The following is a 24,689-nucleotide window of genomic DNA, read 5'->3' as shown; positions in this document are numbered from 1 at the left end:
ACGACAGGAAAAACGAAGAATGTAGTAGCAGAAAGTAAAGTAATACAATGTTTGGAGTCTTCCCTTTTTTTGGGGGGTCGCAGGATGTGAAACACACACACGCACGCTCGCGTCCCGGAAGCTTACTTCCTAGGGACTCGGGCAGAGCATGCGAGGCGGTTATGATAACCTATCGTCTCTGCCTAAGAAGATTGACTAGCGTCTTGGGCGAAAAATGTCCCGTCATCGCAGGTGGGGAGGGCGGTTCTTCGCCCCACACTGTCTTATGATAAACGTCAGATCGGGGCCTTCACCACTCAGCACGTAGCCGGCGATGATGTATCTAACGATAATGATTATGTTTTCTTTTTCCTTCTTCGATGGAGTGCCCGCTTAGCGTTCCGTTGATTGACAGAGAGAGAGAGAGAGAGAGAGAGAGAGAGGGACGGAGTGCGTGCGATGGGAGTGAGAGCTGGTCCTGGAATCAGAGCCACGAGCCGGGCCACGCCACACACGGCATGCCTGCTGGCGTCTAATGATGAACTGATTTCTTCCTAATCATGCCAATTTGCCGATGCCACTGTAATTGTCCGCGCTTGCCCGTCTGTGTGTGTGTGTGTGTGTGTGTCACATCTTGCCAAGGATGCCACAATTTCCACGACACACACACACACACGCGCATGGTCGGTGTCCCGAAAACATAACCTCACGGTTTGGTCCACTTTGGGCGAGACCCCCCCCCCACAAAGGTGACGACGTTGGCCGCCGGCCGGAGTGACGTGTGCCGCATACACACACACGCTCTGCGCACACACACACACCGGTTTCGCCGAAGGGCCGACACGCCAAATAATTTGATGCCAAATTCAAATTTGAAATTTAAATATGTAACTCAGGCGCGAACTTGAGCCGCGAGCCGTGAAAATTTCGCGTCACGCTCCGGCGGGCGCGAATATTAACGAGAGTTCCGAGACCCGTGCTCCCCGCTAAATGTCCTGGCCTTGCTGGGGCGCTTGGGTCGGGTTGGAATTATGCTAAGCGCGCGACACTCACAGCTGCTGGTGCCAGTGCCGGTGACGGGGCAGGCACGGCACGGCACGTGCTGTTTGGTCAACCGAAAACCGTGTCTCCCCGATTCCGGGGTTTTGACGAAGGATTTACCTTTACCCGAGGACGGACGAGTTAATTGTGAGTTGATTAAAAATGTCCCCCCCAGCGACATGAGTGTTCGGAGAACTCGGAGGAGCGCGCATTTAAAGTAGATTTCCGATATTATTTCAAAAGCTTCCATCGGAAGGTTTCAATACGATCCAAAGTGAACCGCTGCACCGTAATCACTTTAAAGGACGAACATTCCGAGCATCTGTCACCGGCACACCGGACAACATTCGACCGCGGCATGCTTCCGTCGTTTCGGCGCCGTGACACTCGAATTTCCCGCACACAAGGAGCAAAAATCAAAACCCGATCCTCGCTGCGCCTGAAGGTATGCAGTGCGCCGAACACCGCAAAAGAAAAGCCACCCGAAAAGCGTGCAACGTGAGCGTCGCAATATGAACCCCCCTATTGCCGGGTGCCATGGCAGCTGCTGGATGGTTTGCCCCGCGTCATGCGTTTATGGGGTGGGCACCACAATGACCAACGCGGGCGACCGACTTCTCCTGCCGAAAAGGTGTACTGTTACTGCTGTGCTGTGCCCGTGGCCGACGCATATTTGTCGCCGACTGCAATTGCCGCATGCCGAAACGCGCATCGTTCGACCACCGCCGATTTTGGTGCATAATTTATTTGGCACAACCGGGCTCCCGGCTCAACCACCGCCGTTGGTCGTCCATTCGGCGGCGTCGGGCTGGAAATTTGGAAATTTAAATTCAGTTTCCGCCGAAAGCCAAACCGGGGTCCGATGATGATGATGGTGATGGCGTTGATGCACTAAGCGAAACTATGCACGGTTCCCTTTGCGTCGCCACTTGACGCGCCATGCGAGACGCGCCTGTGCTGCGCTGCGACCAGATTCCACTGGCCACGCGGACGAAGGATGTGCGTGCGCGATGTGATTGAGCGATGCAATAGCGGGTACGTTATTGTGCACGTCCCCACGACCAGCACGGGTAGCTCACGGGTAGCTGGCCCCCAACTCGCGCGCCTGCTGCGTATGCAGTGCGCCGAACACCTCCCTCCCCGCCTGAAAGCTATGCCGGGCGTGCGGAATGAGATATTTTGTTATTTATTATTAGTATTCAGCGCGTATGAATTTTCATACAATTTCAATTTTGTTATGATTGGAAAATATGTTAATTTAAATATTTTATGTGCCTCACCATATTTATTTTTGCCCGTCCCGCTGCGTGGCCGCACACCCTCAGCACCGTCCGCGGCTACGCTACATTTCTGCCGTGACCGCAAAAGCGTCGATAGTGTGTGGTCCGCGTGCTGCCCTCCGGAAAGTGTCCGGTGGTCGGTGAGCGAGTTCTGATGATGTTCTGCTCACCAACCCAGCCCGCGTTCGACCTTTCAACCTTTCCCGCCACCGCGGTGCCACCGCGATCGAGAAAAACGGGGAGCAACTTCCGAAACCGGTAGACCGAATCGGTCGGGCGTTCGGAACCAGTAGCGCACCCGCGCCAGCATTACTCATTCATTTCGCGATAATTTATTGATGAAAATTTCGATTTTTATATCGTTTTAACGGAAGCGTTGTTCGCTTTGGTGGTGGTTCCGATGCTGCTGCCTCGGAACCCCGGGGCGCATAAAATATTCCTGTTGCTTGTTTGGGGAGCCGGATTTTTTTCCCGTTTGATTCGCTCCGATTTTTTTCGGGCGCCATGCCGTTCTGCAATCCGCAGCACTCCGTTTACGCCGGCCGACCGTTCGGGGAGGTAATTTACGAAACAGAGCGATCGAATTATTATTTTCGCCGGCACAGCGATTCGAATCGGGGAGCGCCCGGGCAGATGTTGATTGGCTTTAATACGATCGAACCGGCGTGTGTGGGTGGCACGGCGTGATTGAAACTCTTTACCACATTTAATACCGCCCTTTCTGTTTTGAAGTCCCTGGCGTACGGCCCCGCTGAACACGGCTGAATAAGGTTATTTATTAATATTTTTACGACACTGTCGGCCCCGAGTTCCATCCTTTCCTCTCGTTCTCTTGCGTTCGGGGACAGATTCGGTGGCGGGCGAACGCGAAAAAAATGTGAACTCAATCGTTTCATCAAATTAACAAGCGGAAAATTGATACACGCCAAACCACGGCCAGTACACGGTGTAATTGTAAGTGAAAATACGTCGAAATATTATGCCACACGAGCGGCTACTTGATGGAACGGTTATTTTCGGATCATTTAGGTGTGTTTGGACCGGTCTAGGCCAAAATGTCCTGGTCGCAAACCGTACCCGTCAACCGGTGGTTGACCGTCGAGAGCCGGTTGGGCTGAATGTGAAAAAATCGTAAAAAACAAGGGAAACAGTCGCCAGCGTGAGTGAGGCAAGTGGTGACCGTGTGGTACGTGATCAAACTGTGTCCCGCTAAACTCCCGCCCGAAATCCGCATCCGTGTCCGGTCGTTGGCGCTTTACGGCCGGAGCTTAACGCTCAGGAGTACGCTCGCCACTCGAAAGGAAAAGCCCGGAAAATCAATGATGCTCTTAAAGACGGCACTCGACGGAAAAGTCGCTGTACTTCATTTTCCCAAATGAACTTCAAGTGCTGCGGCGTGGCCTGGCCTCCTTAAAGAACGGGCCCCGCGGGTGAAAAGTGAAAAGCCTTCGCGGAAAGAATAGTGTGGCGGTGGCGCACTTGAGGCGGCGAAAGAAAAGCCCGACCGGATCATGACCTTAGCCGTCGTCCCCGCCGCAGACCAAGACCCAGACCCAGCTCGGCGTGCCATCGACCGGGGCGCACCACTAAAACAGCGAGCGAGAACCGAGGCGAGTCGAGCCGTGTACAGGCTCGCCGTCTCCATTTCATCATCCGAATCCCCGAGAATGGTATTATTTTAAATACAATATGAATTTCCCCCCGACCCGGTGCCGGGCCCCGTCCGGACGGAAAGCGGTGCAGTCACGGGGAAAAGTCTTAAGTCCCCGTGCTCCGGGCTCCGGGGAGAGCGCGCGTTAAACGCAGAGCAACGGCCACAATGGGACTCTTTCTTGGTGGTTTTTTCGCTTTCCTTCAGACACGTTTGTTCGTTCCGAAGAAAAAGGGGCTCCAACCGTTTGCCGTGGGCCGTGCGTGTCCCGTGGCGCACCGACCGCCTCGTGGCAGTTTTCCGCGAAAATCCCACCAAACGGAAGGTGGAAAGGAAAACCTCCAAAAGCTGCGTGATTTTCGATCTCCCATCGTCCGTCGGCATTCCGGGGCAACGGCTCGGTCACGTCCCGGGCATTCCTCTCTCGGCACGGGCGGCGTGGACCCGAGGCAGCGTGGGCCGCGCACCCCTTGGAAAGCCCCCATTAAGTATTCATAAAGATATTTTTAAATTATTATTTTTCAATTTTACCCTTATAAAAACATCACATAACTATAAATAATCCATTCCGGGGGCACTCGGGCTCGGCCGTTGGTATCGGGTGTTGAATTGGCTTTTTATTCACCGCCTTTTTCATGAATATGTTAAGACGTTCCCCGCACCCCTCCCGATGGTGGCTAGTTCCCGTCTAATGGCCGGCGAGAACGCCGGATAGGTCGTCAACTTCTAAAGCCACCTGGCAACGCTGCGCGATAGAGCCGTTGCATTATTTATCAGCCGGGTTTTCAATTCAATTACGGTGCAACCTAATATTCGAAGACAATCGAATTGGTTGCTGATTTTCCGCAGACCAGTTAACCGTGCTTTTTTTTGGCGGAACGTTTTAAAAACTAATTGCATTTGGGCTGCCAAAATTTGGTTTTTCTTCAATCAATTGGAACGTAAACTTGGGAAGTCCTTCGGGGAGTGGAAATGCAGAGGCCCTTTTAATGGGTCGCAACTGAAACTCTGCTCTGCTTATCTTGGACGATGGAAAAAGGGTACGAAAATATCTTTTCCTACGGAAGGCATGGTCGCCGAACTGGTAAATCTTGGCCAAGGAATTCTGAAGCCCCAGTTCCCAGACCTGAGGTTACTGTTATCATTATTTATTATGTTAGAACGGACAGAGGCGTTTTAAGCACCAACTTAAAGTTTTGCACTCAAGTTGATGCACTTCAAACTATGGTTCAGGGATTTAACTGATATCTTTCGCATCCGAAACTGATGAATCGGTACAAAGAGACGGATTAGGTCATGGAACGATAATGGAATTGAATTTAAAGTTGAATTAATTGGAAAAACTCCTTATAAGTAAACTCGGCTAAAATTGTTTTAGAATTAAAACTACTCCGCTTGGATTGTGACCAAACACGCTACGTCCATGTCAACGAGCACCGCAAGCAATTGACAGAAAGTCTGCGAAAGGAACAGAGCGACACTCTTTCATTTATTCATGTGCCCCGCACGAAAATGTGCACTACAAATGCGCAAATCATTCCAAAATGTAACGCTTCCAAACGGTTGGCCTGTTATTTGGTTTACCTGCGTGATCCTCGGGAGCGCAGGACACTCAGGCCAGAGTGTCAACGTGTGGAAACTTCGTGTGGCTGTCAACAGCAGCCGGTGCGCTGAAAGCTGCCGTAACGGACGCTACCGTGGAAGGTGGAGGGACGGGGGGCGGACGGTGGCCGGTTAAGCAACCCGCTCTTATGACCGTCGCTGTCGCCCGGCTGTCGAAGATGGCAAATGGAGGCAAACATTGCCGTGTGCCGGCGCATACACGGGCGCATTCCGGGAGTCGCTTTTTTGGCATGCAGCGCACGTGCACGCAAAAAGAGTAGGGAAGCCTACACACACACATACATACATACACACTCACACACACATCCTGAGGCATAACTATTTCGCCATACATATGTAAATGAAAAAGAGTTGCACTCCGTTTCCTTACAGTTCCCGGCTTTGCGAAAGCGAACCGATGTGTCCTTTTCGGAGTGTGGCGTGTTCTCTCTCTGCCATTCTCTCTTTCGGTCTGTTCCTCTTGCCCAGGGGCCGCTCAACCGATCCTCACAAGGCCAGGCTCTGGGTGGCTGGAATAAAGTTTTATCTTTCAACCCTTTTCGCAGCACTCCCAGAGTGTGTCCAATCGAAGGCCGGTTCGGTCAAGTTTCGGTCTCACTTACACCCGCAAGCTGGCCACACACTAGCTGGCTGCCCCGCCCCTGCGCTGCTTGACCAACAGGACCGGACCGAGCTTTTCGGGGGAGGGGAAGGCGAGCAGTTGGAAATTGGATTGTTTGTTGCTTGTCGAGAAACTTGGCCCTTGCCCGGAAGGGTCTTGCCGTGGGCTGAAGGATATTTGGAAACTTTACTCAAATTTCGCCACCATCCCCAACGGGGCACTCCCACCCTCCGGCCACCCGCCAAACGCACCGCATTACACACTCAGCGCACGTTTCCAGGGTCCAGAGGGTTCGCTGGTCCCACGCCTGGCATGATGATGGCATTCGTTACAGTATGCAAATCTAGTCCAGCCGCCGTTGCAACTGCTCCGGCTCCGGTGGCAGAAGGACATCCGGCTGGGTGGAGGAGCGCGTGGTGCACTCTTGGGGATTTGGGTGAATTGGTTCCCGGTTCCGTCTGGCCCGGCCCTTCCCACCCGGCGGACGGAATCCAATATTGATTTTGAGGACGGATCCCGCACCGCACTCCCGGATCGAGAATAAATTGTGGCCGAACCGAAGAATGTCCCCGGCGCCCGAAGAAGCTGCACAGGACGCGCGGCACTAGGCGCAGGGCGGGGCAACACGCACATTGCCTTCGTGGCCGGTGGCTTGTCTTCGGCGTGATTCATTTGCTCCAATTATTCCACCATTAAACGTGTTTTGGAACCGTCGGAGGGCACCGGAATCGACGAGCCCGCCGGAAAGGGAAACAGTGTTGTTTCGGCCCGCCCCGGAAGACAGCAGCTTGCGGTGGAACACTCGGAATCCTAGTTTTCTTTCCGGGACGCGAAAGACCGCGAAAGGTGGTCCGCGTTTGCCGATTTCGCTCACGTTTTCGCACGCGGAATGAAATTAAAATTAAATTACATTTAAAAAATCTGTTCCACCGGAAGCAGAAGACCGCCCGGTGCGGAGGTGCAAATCTCTATGCAATAGACAGAGCCGTTGCCTCTCTCGCTCCGCCCCCCGGCCGGCTGTCCCGTTTTACGGTTTCGCTGGCACGGAAAATATGTGCCGGGATTTTGGGCGCCTCACAGCTGGGGGCAGCTCTTCGCTCTTTTAATCTCATCTCACCGTGATTTATGGATTTGGCTTTGATTTTTGGTTTGCAAGCATCGCGACTAACTAATGATGCTTTATCTCTCGCTCCCTCTCTCTCTCTCTCGCTCGCTCTCGTTCTATCCCTGCGGGGGGTCAGCAGTGTCTAATGTCGAGAAATGTTTAATCAAATCTGCCCACAGCAAACATTATTTAAAATTTAAACACTCCGTAAGGACCCTAATGGAAATCGGGTGATCGAAGGATGGCCGCTCGCGGACGTAGAGGTCCTTTTTGGCCCCAAAACACCGTGACCGCGGTATGCAAAAAAGGGCACCAACGCCACTTCATTGCGATAAACGTCCGTCAATCTAATAAATCATGGTGTCCCCTAGCGAGGGCTGGTTCCACTTAGTCGGCAATCAGTCAAGTGCATCCTGCGGACCCTCGGGGCTGCAATGTAACATTCATGCCACTCCGGTGATCCATTTGGTGCGCACATCCTTCGGGGCTCCATCCATCGGACCGTTTCGTCAATCAGCGTCGGCTAATTTGCTTTTCGATCTTCCGCCCGCCCCCGGGGTGGGTTTGGAAACTGTCGCGGGGGGGGCGGTGGCGAAATCAACGGTCAGCTGATTACATGGTGCAAGGGTATTAATAAAATAATGTGATAATAAAGTAATGAATTAATCAAACATGGAATTGAATTCCGGTGTCTCTTCAGCACACTTTGCGCGGAGCCAACACACACACACACAGAAGGTGATCGCCGAGATCCGCCTAATTGCCGGGAGCAATTTTCCGATTGATCCAGCCAGCGCGGCCAGCAAATTGCCCGAGCGGCCCGAGGCCCGTAAGCATAAGGCACGAAATTTAATTACCACCTACGAAATGGGAGTGTTCGACACAGATGGGCCACTTCGCCGCCGTCGGACACCTTTGGGAGTTCGACTTGGGGCCCGCGACCTCCTGCTCGGCGCTATGTGCTTAGGCCATCGCAATGTTTGTGCACGGCCCACGGGGCCCCGGTGCGACAGCGAGCGCTCCGGAGGGAAAACTTCGCTGGTTGATTGAAAATTGCTCTAACAACTTGATTTGCTAAATGTGCGCTGTCTGTCCCCCGCGGGTGGCGGCGCCCGGCTTTATGCGCCGCCAATGGCAGGATGGCTAGCTAGTTGGCTGGGTGGGTGGTGATGCGTGTGTGCTTGCGATAGTTGGTGGATAATGTTGACCGGACCATGTTGACCGTGGAACAAGCATAGAGGTTGTTCTTTTTTTCCTATTTCCTCTCTCTCTCTCTCTCAATTACCAACTTCATCAGAAGGGCCCTAGTGAATCAGGGTTTGGGGGAAAAAATGGTTCCCCAAACGCTCGCTAATAAGCAAACTACATTCAAATGAGTTCAATCCAATTTGTGTGCCAAATAATGGAATTGCCTGATCGTGAAGGATGTTTGTGCAATGCCTTTGATGCAAAATTGATTATATGAATGGTTAAATATAGCTTTTAAATGGGCCGACTTCAATCAAAACACTGTTTTAGTCGTTCAATTTAAAGAATTGAATGTTCTCTCGGTACAGTTTATGTTGAAATGTTTGAATTAAAATCTTACTTTCTTGGGCATAACTAACTAAGGATTTTTTTAAAATAAATTTAAACATTTATGGCCGCAGCCAAAAACGGTTCTTTCGAAGGACAATTTTCGATCGAGTTCACTGCATCTTTCGAAGCCTTAAAAATGGCCTTGTGAGAACGCTGAACTCACACGAGGGACGAGTGAAACTCCATTCTCGCTATAGACAATTTATATAACAATGATTGAAACGAAGAAATTGGAGACTGAAAACGATAATCACATAACAAAAGAATGTTTAGACAAAATATATTCGTAGCTACGTATTAGTAAGTACGTGTAAAACACATTTAATTCTCATTCTTATTTCGCCGGGTACAGTGTTCTTATTTTATGCATTCGCAACTGCTGGAATAAGCCATGCCATGCTATACAATCGAAAGTAATTTTTCTGAATTCCTTTTTATTAAATTGTTTGCACTTTGGACGATTCCTTTTTGCATCAATCTCTCATAAAGGTAACACCCGTTAGACCCATTATCACACAGTGAAACGCAAAATTGTTAGATAATTCCGAAGCCCTTTTTCCGGTTTAGGAACTGAGTAATTGTAACTAAGAGGGGATTTACCTTACCAGCAACGGACAGACATCCAAACTCTTTCAAATGCTGCCATGAAGTCACCCAGAACTAGTTTGCAGACTGTACATTTATGAACAATCTGCATTTAACACCTCCAGGCTACTCTTTAGAGCAAACGTAACGCAGTTTTTAATGTTTTATTCCACGAAAAACAATTTGTTGTCCAGATTGGTTCGCGAATACTTGAAGGTGAAGTTGAAAATGGGCCGTGCAGTTCAAACTTTTGACGACCCGGCATCGCCGTCCGATTCTCATAGGCCCGAAATTGTGTCTAGTGAACGAAGGACATAAACTTCCGTGCCATCTCTTCCAATGTGGCAAAGCTTCAATTTTCTTCGGAAAATTTGAGTAACCTTATTTGCTCGAACGCGAAGGGCTTTGGGCCCTCGGAAGCCCTTAAGACCGGGCGCCAGTTAAGCAGCGTCAACCGACCGAATGCTTACGGCAAGCAAACCAGGGAACCAATTTCGATCGGAACTTTCGGAAGAAAGAGCGTTTCGGAACACAAAAGTACAACCACCATTTGGCAAAGTGATTCCACGAAGGCCAATACAGTAAAAACGGAAGTCGATTTCGTCGACTTGTTTTTGCTTTCCCAATGGCAGGGCATTTGTGCCCTGCCGCCCTGCTATGGTGGGGCGCGCCGGAATCGGAAACCCGCTTAGTGGTCGTCGCGGAAGACGCCGACGGCGACGTGTCCTCCTCGCCCGGTGGCGTCGTGCGAAATGGCACACATGTTGTGCCCGTGTTTGGGGTGTTCCGCGCGCACACTTCCAAGTGTCACCGACGCGAGAGTGTCCGAGAGCCCGCGCCGAGTGACAGCTGTTCCCATCCATCGATTCCGGTCCGATCCCGGCGAAACTAAATAAAGCGAACCGGTGAACGCGTCCCCCCCAACTCCAATTTGTACATGAATAATTCAGACCCGGACAGGGAAGGGTGGGCCGGACTGCTGCTCCGGGCCTCCGCCACCGGAACACCCACCGGGCCGGGCCATTCAATATTGGTAATTTTGTTGGCAAAGTTCTCATTTCTTTTTATTAGCAATTCCGAATCGCTTGCCGAAGCGTCGCACACTCCGGAGTTGCCGTCGTCGGGAGTCCTTCTCTCTTCCCCCTCCCCATCTCCGGGCGCGGCCATTAGGCGCGCTCGTGGCCCCCCGCAGTACAGCGAAAAAAACTTTATTCGTTTCTAATTCCCTTTCATTTCTCGGTTGACGATTTTCTTGCTCGCGTCGATCTTCGCGACGGCGCGCACGTGTCCGTGGCCGCGGCCGTGTTCTAAACCATGCTCCTGGCCCCCCTGCCCTGGTGCCAACCGCTGATGTCCTGGTGGGTGACATAAAAACTTTTTACCACTCCCAGCTCCCTCGCTGGCCGGCCAATCGGTGGCGATCGGTGGTGTCGGTCTAGCAAGTGTGAAATAAAACGCCTTTCTCACATCGACTTCCGGCTCTCGAAGGACTGAGTGTCCTTCCGGACTCACACGCGAATACACACACACACACACATGTGTCCACTGAAGGGAAGCTAAATTCTTTCCGATTCTCCCATTCGATCAACAATTCGAGCATTCGAGCAGTTTTTTGTGGCCGACGGCGGGGTTAATATTTTCCGGCATCGTAGACGCTTGTCCACGCCACTGGCAGGTCGGCCAAAGAAATTCGAATCCACTAAGAAAGGGGGCCGCCGCGGTCCAGTGGGCTTCGTTTCGGTCGTCCTAAACGCCCGACCGACCGACGGAGGGCCATTTTCTTTACGCGCTCCCGTTCCCGGTTCCACTTTTCCCTGAGTGGCACGTCCGGCCCGGGGGCAGGGGCCACCGCGGTCACATCGTTCCCGTCGTCGGGCGTAGGGTCGGTCTGTCACGATTGTTCAATAAAAATATGTTTTGTATTTATATGCTGCCACCCAAAGGGGGCTTTTATGGGCTTCTCTTTCTACCTATCTCTCTCTCTCTCTCTCTCCCACTCACTCTCTCTCTCTCTATCTGTCTCTCGGTGCAATTGAAGATAATTTATAATCATTCCACCGTGGCCGTTCCCCGTGAAGCCATAAATAACCTTCGGCAAATACGGTCCCGGCGCGTCCCGAAATCGTGCGATTTCGGCCCCCTGGCCGCGGAATGTCCTTCGCGGGCGTGCGTGCCGGAATGCCGTGACCGGACCGGACTTCGGAGCGTTCGGAGCGGTTCTTCCGGAGTGGTTCTTCGCAATCATTTACTGACCATCAATCGTTTGGTGCCGATTTCCGGCTACCGAATTTAGCTTCATTTTATTAAGAAGTCCTTCTCTCTATCTCTCTGCCTTGCTCTCTCTGTCTTGCTCGTGGCTTTGTTTCTGGTGCGCATTTGAAAATTAAACACCCTTTCTGACCTCTTTTTTCCCGCTTTTGCTCTCTTTCTCCCCGACAGATGGTGACGAGAACGAAGAAAATATTCGTCGGTGGGCTATCGGCGCCCACCACGCTGGAGGACGTGAAAAGCTACTTCGAACAATTTGGACCGGTAAGTACTACTCGAGGAGGGGGGGGGGGGGGGACCGTGTAGAGTATGAAGTAACGGCGCAAGTTCTTGGCGGCGCTTAGTGCCGCCGGCGCACCCGGTACCGGTGCGGCGCGAAATCCTTTCTACCGTGGAAAACTTTTCCACTTAAGCTTTAGTGCGGTTTTTGAGTTTCGAGTGTCCATCGGAGGCCATTTTCGGTGGGCAGCCCGGGCAGGACCGGCACATTCTTTCAATTTCCCGCCGCCTAAGACACTGGCCTAGTGGCGGGCTGTGGGGGGGGCTGATGATGGTCCCCCAAGCGCTTCCGGGACTTCACGGGATAATTGCATCGGGCCGGGCCGAGATCGAGATATTTTGTTGCCAGCCTCGGAGCCGGAAGGTTCCCGGTTCGGCTCCGATTGTGCGGTGCCGCCAAGCAGCCCAGTTGACATAATCCCACCAGCAGCATAACAAAAAAGTCCCCCCCCCCCCCAACCAGTCTCGGTCGCGGCCTCAGCGAGCGCACCGATCGCTCGCCCTGGCTCGCCCTGGCCAGAGTTATCCAATTGTCCAAACAAATTCCCGGGGCCATTTTAAGTTTCTCTCTTCCAAGCCCGGTCCCGGCTGGGGCCGTTGGAAAACTACACCTCCCGCCTCCCCCAGGGATGCAGGTGTTGTGTGGCGTGTCGACACGGACGGCGCGGAGGACTCGCCAAAAGTTAGTCATTCGCCGGCTTCGGTCGCCGGGACTTGTTGTGGCTTTAGTTTACTTTCTACCGGTCTACCTTTCCAGCAGAGGACCGGCTATCCGGTCCGCGCCGATGCCATCTCGAGGTTTTCTCATTTCCGTGGTCATGGGCAACACACATTACGCCGGCGGCTGTTTTCCGGCTTCACACCTGGCCCGGGCGCGGGGGCGAAGGCGCAGAAGATAAACATAACCATGGCCGGAACGAGCCGGAGCTTCACAAAAAAGGCAAAAATCAAACAACCGGGCAAAAAGTCACCCCTCTCTCTCGCTCTCTCTGGCTCTCAGGGGGGATCGCGGTGCGCGATCTTCGTGATCGCCGCGAGGGCCTCGGACCGATGACAAAGTGCGGAAAACAGCTAATAGCGTTTAGGGGAACTAAAATTAAATTCATATCAGTTAGGAGCCCAAACTTTTGGGACCCTCGAGACGCACACAAAGCAACCGAGGGCCCCCCCGTCCGTGGGTTTGCTTTAATCTGCAGCCGAGAGGCGGTTAATGTTGTTGCATTCAGCGGCCGGAAAAAAGGATGCTCCGTGCGCGGTGGAAAAGTTTTCACATTTTGCACGATTTTTTTTTTTAACTCGGGGGTTCTTCCGCTCCAACTGAGGGCTATTCATGTGGATAGCTGTTTTTTGTCGCCCCATCTCTCTCTCTCTCTTTCTGTCGACGAGGACGACGGTGGCAAGGACAACGTTGTGCGCTCAACCAAATGGTAGGGTAATTTTGCAAATTCCCGTCCCGACCCCGTCCCGTTGCGCTGCGCTGCAAATGGTCCCGAAAATGCACAAGCCTTAAATGAACTGGAAATCCTCCGTAATGTGCACACACACACACACAGGCGCGCACGGGGAACAAACGGACCCAGCTGTCGCGTCAGCTCCACCGTACTCAATACAGTCAATCCGTACGGTTTTGACATGCCACCGCCACCGAGGTGAGCCAGCCGGGTGCTCCTGGCCCACCCAAAACTAAGTCGAAACGAACTGGCAGGGGGTCGACGGGTGCACCACACACGCAACGAACGCCCGGGTCTTCGTTAGGGACGGTCGTCGTCGTCGTCGTCGTCGGCGGCCGATGCCACTATTGCGCCACTTGTCAGAAGCAATCGAACGAAAAGTGCTATACTTTGCACCGGCTTTGCATTTCGAACCGGGTCCGGATTCCGGGGACAATTGTTTCGCACACACACACACACACACACACACACACGCTGGGTCGCAGATCGAAATCGAGAAACACTTGTTCGGTGCGCAGCATCTCGCCGGCAGCCAGCGACTATCGTGATTCTTATGTTGTTCTGCTGCCGGCTGCTGTTTGTTTGCTCTGCTCAGTCTCCCCACCTCGTGCGCGTCTTGTTGCGTGCATGTTTATGTGGCCACACACACACACACACACACGTTCTTTTCTGGGCTTCCTTCCCTGCTCTCTGGCCTTTGTTTGCCCGTTCGAACCAGGACTTTCGGTCGCCTTGCTCCAAAAGGTTGCTCCTTCCCGATGGGGATTGCAGCCGGGATCATCATCAACGACCAGATGCACACCCATTCCGGGCCAACGGTTTGCCGATTCCTTTGCTCGGGATTCTTCGAAACACACACACACACACACGTGCCATAACGTGCCACAAAAGCAGCGCCAGCGTTAATGCACGGTCTGCCGGTCGCGTCAAATCGCAATCTCACAATCGAACCCGCCAGAGTGCAGCACGGACCCCCACCGGGTGGTGATCCTGGTGGTGGAATCGCGGAGCGCTCGCCGAGAGCGTGCTCGTTCCGTTGCACGGGATTAAACTCATGTGCAATTGATTTTCTCAATTTACACTCTATTTATCGCCGCTCGCTTCGCTTCGATTGATCCGCTTTTTCCCCGGCGGCCGGCGGCGACGACGACAACGGCGACGAGCTGCAGCATAAACCAACAATAAATGGGGCTGCGTCCTGCTGGGGAACAGATTCTTGGGCCACCGACCACAATGGTCGGCTCCGGATCTACCCGGAGCACCCTGGCCATACATTATTACCCGGCTGCGGTTCGCTCCGCACCGAAAGTGCAGCTTCGAACGCTGCACGCCGCTGTAAATTTTATGGGATTTTCATCACCCCAGCCAAAAGGGAAGGCGCCATTGTCGTTCAAATTTAAGGCGGCGCATGCAAATCGCGAGGCGTCGCTCATTTACGATTCGAAAAACCTCCTTAACGAGGCCGGCCGGCGAAGAAAAGCCCGGAACACCCGGCCCCGCGGGAAAGCAACAACACACTCATTAATTAAATCCGATCGGGTGCGTCTTCGTCGTTAATCCGTGTCGCAAGGAATCGGAAACCTCGGGGGGCGATTGAACACGATTTTTAATCGTGACTCACTCCATGGCACGGCAACAAGATCTCGAGGCTCGCTCGAGCGTTAACCTCAAGAGTGGCCCCAAGGCGGGTTCCGGTCACCGCGCCCGATTGAATCCTTTTTGGCATCGTCCAGCCGTTTATGTTGCCCGCAATCCATTCGTCGAAACGATTCGTTAGCGATCCGCTTTTAAAACACCACCACCGTCGACCGCCACCACAAACGCAACAATAGGCACACACACGCACACGTGTGTGTGTGTGCTAACAAGAGAACCGACAAACCGACGGGAGCGCGCCATGCGCATAAAAATGATTTGCATATCTCAACAAGTAACGAGCGTGCGAGGATTGGATTCGTAGCTAAGCAGCATTATGTTTCACATGGCTGTAAACATGGCGCTCAAACCCCCATTCGCCCGGGCCACCCATGCCTAATGTATGCAGATCGGGGAATGAGTTTTCTCCCGCCGACCGGAGCCGGGGCCGGAAGTATGTTCTCGCTGCTCGCGTCGGTTCGGCACCGGATCCGGAGTCGCGCGATTCCGGGCAGTCTTTTTAGCGGCGCGCGACACATGATGCGTTCCGGAGGGCCCGGCGGCAGCCCGGCAGCAGCAGTAGTGCGATAATGTGTGAAATAATTGCGCCAATTTGCGCGGGTTCCCTGTCCCAGCATAAGCCCCGCCTGCGTTCGCCTACGAGTTTTGTCGGAAACCAAAAATTCGGAAGCCACAACACACAGAACCGACACCACCACTCTTCGTCCGCCTTTTATTGCATGGCCCGCCGGAGGAGGGGGAAGAGTTTTGCCGGGGTTCCGGGTGTTGTTCCGGTTAACAATCCCCGGACGGCCGCCGCAATGGATATGCTTGCGGGCCCACAACGGCGCGCGTCTCGAAGGAAGCGATCGAACACAAAGTTTTGCTTTGTAAGTTTTGTGTGTGTGTGTGTGTGTTTGTGAGGGGGCCACGTGCCGCAAAGGACCCACGCATCCCACCCGTCCCCCCGGTCCGCCTGTAGTTTCTTATTTTATTTTATTGAATCATTTTATTTGCATATATTATTGCACATTTGCGTCATGTGCTTGGCTCGATGAGCGGTTGCGATGCTTACATTCCGGCTCCTGCTTCTGCTGCTGCTGCTGCCTGTTGTGCTTCACATCACTTCACTGTTGCTCCGGGTGCTTGCGCCACCATTTCGCCACACTCGAAACTATTGGCACCGATTGCTTTCGGTCCCGGGGCTCCCCGGTACCTTTCTTTTATGGGGCTTCAGGACGGTCGCAACGAGCCGGAGCATAGTGCAAACAGCATGTCGCTGCTGCTGCGAACAAAGGACCTAGCAGCAGGACCATCAGCAGTAAGCAGTGTACCCCACTACGTGAAAGAACTCACACACGGTGCGGCCACACATGCTTTATAGCCACTTGTACATTATTCTTTCGATGGTTCTCGCTAGTTAGGACGGGCTGCTCGCTGCTGGTGCGCTCAGCCCTTTTTGGTGAATCTATTTTTATGAGACATAATTTTTCCCATCACTACACACACATTAACGCGTGTCGGATGTCGGAACTGCTTCCGGATGGATGAGGTGGAATAGCGCAACACAGCATAAAACACATTGGCGGGTGTTGAGAAATTCATCGCTCCGAACCGAGAGCATCACGATCTTTGTCTGGAAAGCGGAGTGCGCCATCGTTAAATAACGATCTTACGATAACGATCAGTTGTGTGTTAGTTGGCCTCAAGTTGGCCTGATCTCGTTAGTGTTTACATTTGTTACGGGCATTCGAGAAATGTTAAAGCTTGAAGACCGAATTGCGCCATCATTTGCGCTCAATTGCAACACCGAAAGGCAGGAAAAATCTGGGTAAATACCGTTAAAAGATAAAAGGTGTTCGGGATATTCTAAAAAACCGATAAACTTCGGTCTAAACATTACGCTAAATCGCGCCCGCAGCCACCGGAACCAATCGTTTCGTGCGCTCGGGATTACAATGGCCAGCAGGAGCGCATAGCAAATTTGCCGCTTCTTAAGCCGAAACCAAAGCAAACTCGAACGAACGAACACACTTCCCAGTGGCCGCTGCCCGGGGAAATTTCGCGGATTAAAAACCGATCCTTCGAACCCTTCATTCGAAGCTCCGAACGTTCGTTCATTCGGCGCAGTGGGAAGTTAATATCGCGCACTCTTTTGTGAGGTTTGGTTCGGAAAATTCCGAATCCACTCTGGCACGGGTTCCAAAATCGGTGGAAAAACAAAAGAAAACCCCGTTCGCGGGAACCGTGGCACACACGCACACGGAGCGTTACGGCCACGGATCCGGACCCGGTTGCAATCCCGGAATGCAGCACTGGTCAAATATTGGCTTTTTCCCGATATCCTGCGCGCGGCATGTGTACATAGAACGGAACGCCGGACCGGAGGACCGGGCGACAAAAAACCCCGGGTGCCCACAGCCGCCGCCGAATGGTCTTTGCGTGGTTGCGGCCCGATAAATGGTATTAGTTCTCCATTTTCATTCATCTCGCCCGCCGATCGCCGTCAGCTGGCGTCGTCGTCGTCGATGCTGGCGCTGATTTCCATTACCCGGTGGATTATCTTGTTGCAGTACCGGCTAAGCATACAGCAGCCGCCCGCCAGGGTTTTGAGCGTTCCGACTCTCGCGGGGTTTCTTTTTCTTTCCATTCCCCCCCTTCGGATCGGATCGGATATGCTAAGCAAAAGACGACGGACAATGCGACGGGATGCAGGCTGGCTACGATTGAAATTAAAAATCAATATTTAAACATCAGGATAATTGATTTGGAGCTTCGGCTTACGGTCTCTCCGGGCGATGATCCGGGGCCGCTCGAAGATGATTAAGTCGCGCCGCGGAAACGAAATACCCGCGGAGATCGGAGACGCACCAGCAGATTGCCGGTTTGAATATTGTAACGAAGCTGCGATGAGAGTGCTCGCAATCGTTTCGGGCAACTTGCTCCTAAAATGTCTTCAAACAAGTCCGCCCGGTATTTGTCCACGGTATTTGACATCCTTTTGATAAATCCGATGAAAAAAAGCGAGAGTTCCACTCCAACTCAACGGCCGGACGGCTGGAGCCGGAGCCGCTAACCACATCCTTAAAAAGGATGCGGTCCCACATGAACCACGGCTGCTGGTTCCGGCGCGGGCCCCGAGAAGATTAATATTTGACAGGTGGCCTACGACGACGACGGCGTCCCGTTTCTCCGTCCCGGTTGCGGCTTTCCCAAAGCCGGCTTCGCCAATGTCATCGTCGGCGGCCGGCGGATGGTGGCGAAACCCGAGTGGGAAAGAAATTAAAAACCCACCGCCCCACCGGCGCCTAAGCGTCGGCTTCCGAGCCGACGGTCCTTGGGTGGGGGTGGCCCGAAAAACCCGGTCGCGGTCGCCAGCGCATCCGTACACATCCGGGCTTATGCCCGGGCCCCCTTAAACGGCGCTCCGAAAGGCGAGAGTTAACCAACCGAGATTAAAAGCTCAAACGACTCATCTTTAACCACGCCGCTTCCTGAGACGGCCCTCATCGTGTGTGTGTGCAGGGTACGAGCAACGGGTCTGGCCGGGTCCTGTGGCTGCGAACGACCTGCAACATAAATAAAACTATTTAAAAATTCATAAAGCATCGCACGGCGCGGCGAATTCACCAACCTTTGGCACCGCGCACCACCGATCCTTGACAATGTACGTGTGCTACTGTGCGTGTGTGCACTTTGCCACAATGTGCCGGAATGGAGCATGGCGGGGACACCGGGACCAGCATCGCTTCGGTTGGTGGGTGGCCCGTCGGGATGAATTGTTTCCGGCTCTCAAATGTGGTGGTTCCCGTGGCGGAGCGTTGGGCGGCGTTGCTATTAACTTCAAACGTGGAGCGCTACAAGGATTTGTCCCTGTTTTTTTTTGTCGCTTCACCCGGAAGAAAGCGAGCGGGGAGTATCATGTGGCTACGTTAAAGGGCCACGTATATTTTGAGGCAGGGATGTGTTGCGATGTGTTTGTGTTGTTTTGACAGCGAATCAATCACGGATTGATATGTAAAGCGTAAAAATAATTTATGGCAGCTTAGGCGCTCGGGCGGTTCGATTTCAATTACCCCCCGCACGGCGGTGCGCAAACCCTCGCTCGTCCCGTAATTACATTTGTGGTGGCGAGACTAGCATAAAAATGCCGTAAAATTGATTTATACTTTCGATAAAGTCAGTCGCTTGTCACGTTCGAAATGAATTCATTGACAGAATATTCAATTACACCTCCTTTTGCCAGCCAGCCAGTCACTCTCTGGCCACAGTCGAGAGCAAGAGCGAGAGAGCGTGCCCCTGGAAGCCGCATATGCTGCGGCAGGACATGTGCAGGCGACCGACGGCCCCGTTGCTCTGTTGTCTGAAAGCATCAAGATTTCACCTTTATGTGGCCGTCAAATGGCTGTGCACGGTGGTGTGTGTGGTAGGAAAGTGCTTTCACTAAATAATGCTACCACTCATCATGCTCTCGTGCACTTACGGCCCGCACCGTGGGGTGGGTCCGTCGGGAAGAAATGGCGGTCCCCGGGCGGTCTCCGATATCTTCGCCATCGGTCCGGCACGGCACGGTACACGGCGTTCGCTAAAAGTTTCTAACACAATCTAGCCGCGTGGCCGCATAAATAAACTAAATCATTTTAATGTTTATGATCATTATAATTATTGCTTTTAAAGTATGCATAACCATTAGCGCACGTAGCGCACGTGCGCCTTGTTCTCGGTCTTGTCCGACATCATTGCCCGCACCTCTCGAAGAACCGCTCCTCCCGGCCGGCTTCGGTTCGCGTGAGTCGCGTTTTTTTGGTGTGTTTAGTGGCGCCCGCGGGTCATCCTGTTTTCGCCAACACGCCAACGACGCCGGCCGTAAGCGCTTGTGAGCGGGCGATGCCTGGCTCAACATAAACACATCCCCCCGCCCGTGGGTGAAGGAGAGTTCCTGAAAAATCGAGTGCGCCCGACCGTGCTGGCTGGCCGTGAATGGACGCTGCCCTTGGGGCTGCTGACAACGACATCCTGTGGGACCGCTTCGAAGTTGTGCGCACTTTGCAGTAATTGTTTATGTCGAATATTGGCCCGCAAATTATGATCACTGATTATGATGTTATGAACGTGGAACCTACAAGATTGATTTGTAACGTGAATAGCTGCATCATTAGTGTAGCTCAAGAGGTGCGTTATAAAAGAATCCTATCCTATTAGAATAACCCGGGCACCGATGCCACTATTAAAATGAGACATAAAGCGCCAACCGGATCGTTGTGGTCCGGCCTCCGGTTACTGCACTGCTGAATCGGAGGGCGACCGCCCCTATTTGCATGCCGTCTGCCCACATTCATCCTTCCCTATTTATCTTCCCCGCCCCACCGGCGGCGGCGGAAGTCGCCTTGTGTCTCGAAAAGGACGCCACTTTTTGCTTCTTACTCCGTTTTATGCAATCCGCAATCCTCGACAACGACCGCAGTTTTTTTGTTCCCACTGCGCCTCCCGTGTCGAGTGTCGAGTCTGCCTTGGACGGCCAGGATTGGCCAGACAGGAAGCTCCCGTGCCGTCGAGTTGTGAAGGTATTCATCGGTGTTACCGAAGGTACTGGCTTTCTCTTGCTTTCCACAGCACCGAACTCACCGTGCCGTTGTTGGTCACTGCATCCATCATCAGCAAACCGACTGCGCCGGTAGTAGGAATCGGAAAATGTTTTCCACGTTGTTTTTTTTTTCTTTTTGCTGTTGGCATCGAACGGATCTTCGTCTCGGGGTATGTTACAATGTCGCTGTGCGCTGTCCGTTGATGAGGGTTCTAACGGTTTTTTTGCGCAGGTAAAATGTGAAACAATGAGGATTAAACGGTTCTACCAGTCACAAGAAGTCTCGGCTCGGTTGAAGTTCGATGTATGAATGCACCTGCAGTCTTCAGATGAGATCCGAGATGGACCTGAGAGATTACTATGCGTGTTTCGCTTTTACTTACTTACCTATCGACTTTACGAACCAGTTCGTCCTCATGACATGACCAGCCCACCGGTGCCTGACGAGACGTACACGCTGCCCAACAGTGAGGTCTTCGTAAGGATCAATCTGAACATCTTTCTGAATATCTGGGTTAGGAGTCTACCTATGCTCTCCGGTGTAATTGGTAGGGCTGCTGATGGTGGTGCCACCATTTCGATTCCGGAATCTCCCAAAGACGACCTCTCAGCCCTCCTATCGATTTTTGCACCTCGAAGAACCGTCAGCCGGATTGTCACCTCACGTTAACTTCTCCTTTTAAAAGTCATCCCAAGCCGAGGGGCGTTTCCCCGTCTCGCTCCGACTCGTCCGCCCCGGCCGACAGTACAGAGTACTGGGGCAGTGCGCCCCAAACATTCGCCCCGTAAAAAAGGTGGGCTAATTGTTATCGACCTTCATAACTTGGGCCCTTAACAAGCTCCCGGACCGCACCGCAAGCTGAATGGCACGGAACATGATTTAACCGTAAACAATTTGCCAACATATTCTGTGCCGTTTAACGACCCAGCCCAGCCCTCCACCAGCGCATTCTTACTTTCTAGGGCCCGTAACAGTATGTTCGGGCGTTGTTTGCGCCAGGCCCGAAGTATCATTAAAAGTAACTGCCCAGCACAGTAACTGTCTTCGGGCGCTAAAAAAGCGACCCACCGCGCCAGGTTCACCAGCGCGCGCGCGCTATCCTCCTGGCCTGGCTTTTTTGACACCGACCCTTTACCGGCACACACACAACCACACACCAGGACACCAGGTAGCCCTTTCGGGGATAGTAGTGTGCGCCATTAAAGTGGGACCACTTTAGCCCCCGGCCCGGAGATGCCGGCGTTCAACAAATAACCAAATCATCATCAATCCCGGAAAACGAGAGCATCATCGGCCATTACGCTTAACGATCAATTAAAACCTGATCCACGCAACGGATGGCCGGCGGCCGACGCAACATCCGACCACATCCGGGCCGGCTTCTTCGAGCAATCCATTTTCGCCCTAATGTGGCGTTGTTGCGCGCTGTATGCCGTCTGTCCTTTCGCTCCTCGCTTCCGGTGCGGCATCGGGCCCACTATCACGCGGCACGCTGCCACCTGCCGTTTGAAGTCCCGGGCCCGGGGTCTAATGAGCAGCAACCATTTCGCAGCCTAACGACCGTTTCCGACATCGTTCCGGACTCGGCCGGAGATAGTTTCGCCGCCCATTGATGTGCCGGTGTAGTTCGGTACAAGGCGGATGGCTGCCGGGGCAGGCAAAAAAACGCCCCAAAATGTTCGACGCATCACAGCACAAGGACGAAGGAGTTTACAGAACAGTTCTTGGCACTCGGTTGACACAAACCGCACCGCAACCGGAGGCGAAACTGTTTGACAAGCGCCGCGTGTGACGTAATCCACGTGCCCATTTCGGGGGTTCCCTCCCCCCGGAAGCCCCGTTGCCATTACCATCCACATTGCGACAAATGCCAAATTAACCGACAACATGTACCGCCGGTCCGCCGAACGTCTCGAGAAATCCATTACTAGTCACGCGGGTAACGTGGCCGGATCCTTCCAAGCTTCGCACCGGGATCCGGTTTAATGAGACCAAAAGTTTAATGTCCCTCCAACTAAGAGAGGGCTGTCGGCTGCCGGCACCGGAAGCACAAGCTCATCGTCTTCGAGCGTGTGTCAATCACACCCCGGCGCCTGCCACGGGACGAGGTTCCGTCGCAGGTGAGTGATTTTAGTGGCGCACATTACGGTAACGCTCCGCGATGAAGCCGAGCAGGTGATCCTTTCTTTTCGGTCCGACGAGCTATCGCCGATCTTGACGCTGATTCGCGTCCGGCGGCTGACAACAGGACAGCAGGACACCGGCCACCAGGGCCCAGGATTGTTATGGTGATGGACGGACGCCCGATAACGAGCCCCACTAGCCCGGCGGGACTAGCGGGTCCAACGCTCGTGAGTGGCCATCCGCACGCTGCTGAACCGTAAAACCTAACAATCACGACACAAACGTCACCCGAGGAGGGCGATGTGGCCCTCATTTGAATCCACTTTCGGGAGTGGAGTTTTCCGGGTGGAAAATTTAACGAAGACGCTTCCCTTGCGACGCTTCTCGGGGACTCTCAGCGCCATCATCTAACGGGGCAAGGTCCTGTGTTGGAGTGGAAAACTTTCGCCATTCTTGCAACCAACTTGGCTGTGATCCGCGCGCGATTCCGGTGCATGTGCCGCGCCCTACCGGTTACCTGCGGGCACCCGAAACACGCGCCCGGTCGCGCCAAACACAACAATCTAATTAAAATTTAGTTTGTATACAACGCTTCTTTCGTCGTTCAAGGACCTCTTCCAAGGATTTGCACTTTTGCACCGCAAATTACAACCACCTCGCGAAGGTCCCGTGGGGAGGGAATTGAACCTGTGCGAACGCCGAAAGCACGCCATCCTTTTGGACGTCCCCGGACGTGGCCAGTGGGTGTGTGTGTGTGTGTGTGCATTAAGTGTAATTATATTAATAATCGTGACAGGTTAAAAGCATGCCGAGCAACGTTCGGTCGTGGTATTACACAGCGAAACAACCAAAAAAAAAAAACAGAACAACAACCAGCTTTATCTCGAATATGCAGCGAGGATTTGCTTTTAGTGTAATTAATCCCGTCACGGGCCGCCACTGTGCGGGCTCCTGCTTTTATTTTTTGGTCGAACCGCTTTCTTGCCGAAATCGTAAGATGTTGCGCGAGAACGAGAAACGGCAAACGAGAGAGTCCTTCGGTATCGCCGATGGACCGCTAGGATGCCTGCTGTTGGCATTGATCTGCATCTTGAGCGGACCGTCGGCTGCCGGAACCAGAAGCTCTCCTTTCTCCGGTCCGTGGAAACCAACGCTTTGAAGGACGCTCTGAAGGACTCTCGTCGAGTCGATAATGCGCGCCCCAAGTGAACCCATCTTGCGGTGCACGGCAACGCCAATCAGCATCGGCCTATTTTGGAGTTTTGCTAAATCATAAATCATGCACAACATTGAGGTCTCATAAAGGGCCTCTATGCTGAGGTTGTTTAAATTTTACCTACTTGCAAGGTAAATCCAGGCACTTTTGCCGCATAACCGCATAACTGCTTACTTGGCCGTGTGTTGCGAAAATTTAAACTTCGCCCGAGTTAGCGAGCAAGGAGGCGTTCCATGGGTCGAAAGCCATGACATCCCGACCGGGAAAGTGGATGGCTTTGAAGCAAGCAAAAACGGCCCCTTCCGATGGCTCCGTACGGGACCGTACGGTGAAGGTAGTGTTCACAGTAGTTTGCTTGAACGCCCTGCCCCGGGAAAATGGGGCCGGAAAAGCGAAAAAACACGGGCCCACGCTCTCGACGGAATCAAATTGGAAATTAGAATGAGAAATCAGTTTCTTCGGGCGCTTCGAGCCGCTTGCCCGAAGAAAATGGGGAAAATTCCGGGCCGGGTCCCGGGAAAAGCATACCGATCCCGCACACACACACGCGCGCGCCCGTTCAGGTTGAGTTTTGATTCGACAAAACCTTCTCAAACCGGTACGCCGGACCAGGGCCGGGGAGGTTCGGGTGCGGGAAACCGGGGCTGCCTGTCAACTTTCCGACCGAGTCATGCTGCCGAAAAGTTGC

The 24,689-nt window shown here is 53.1% G+C and overlaps 1 protein-coding gene across 1 annotated transcript in view; it reads left to right on the top strand.

Annotated features, from left to right (window-relative positions):
• LOC128277823 (RNA-binding protein Musashi homolog Rbp6) overlaps nt 1–24,689 on the top strand; it is a 456,559-nt gene that overhangs the window by 268,941 nt on the left and 162,929 nt on the right. The window contains exon 6 of the mRNA XM_053016353.1: nt 11,883–11,975. Within this exon, the coding sequence (XP_052872313.1) occupies nt 11,883–11,975 (93 nt within the window). The remainder of the gene's footprint in view (nt 1–11,882; nt 11,976–24,689) is intronic.

The sequence above is a fragment of the Anopheles cruzii genome, chromosome 2 (genome assembly GCF_943734635.1).
Source record: "Anopheles cruzii chromosome 2, idAnoCruzAS_RS32_06, whole genome shotgun sequence".
Classification (NCBI taxonomy): Eukaryota; Metazoa; Arthropoda; class Insecta; order Diptera; family Culicidae; genus Anopheles; species Anopheles cruzii.
Note: the sequence above shows the minus strand (reverse complement) of the source record. Positions and strands in the feature narration are given on the sequence as shown.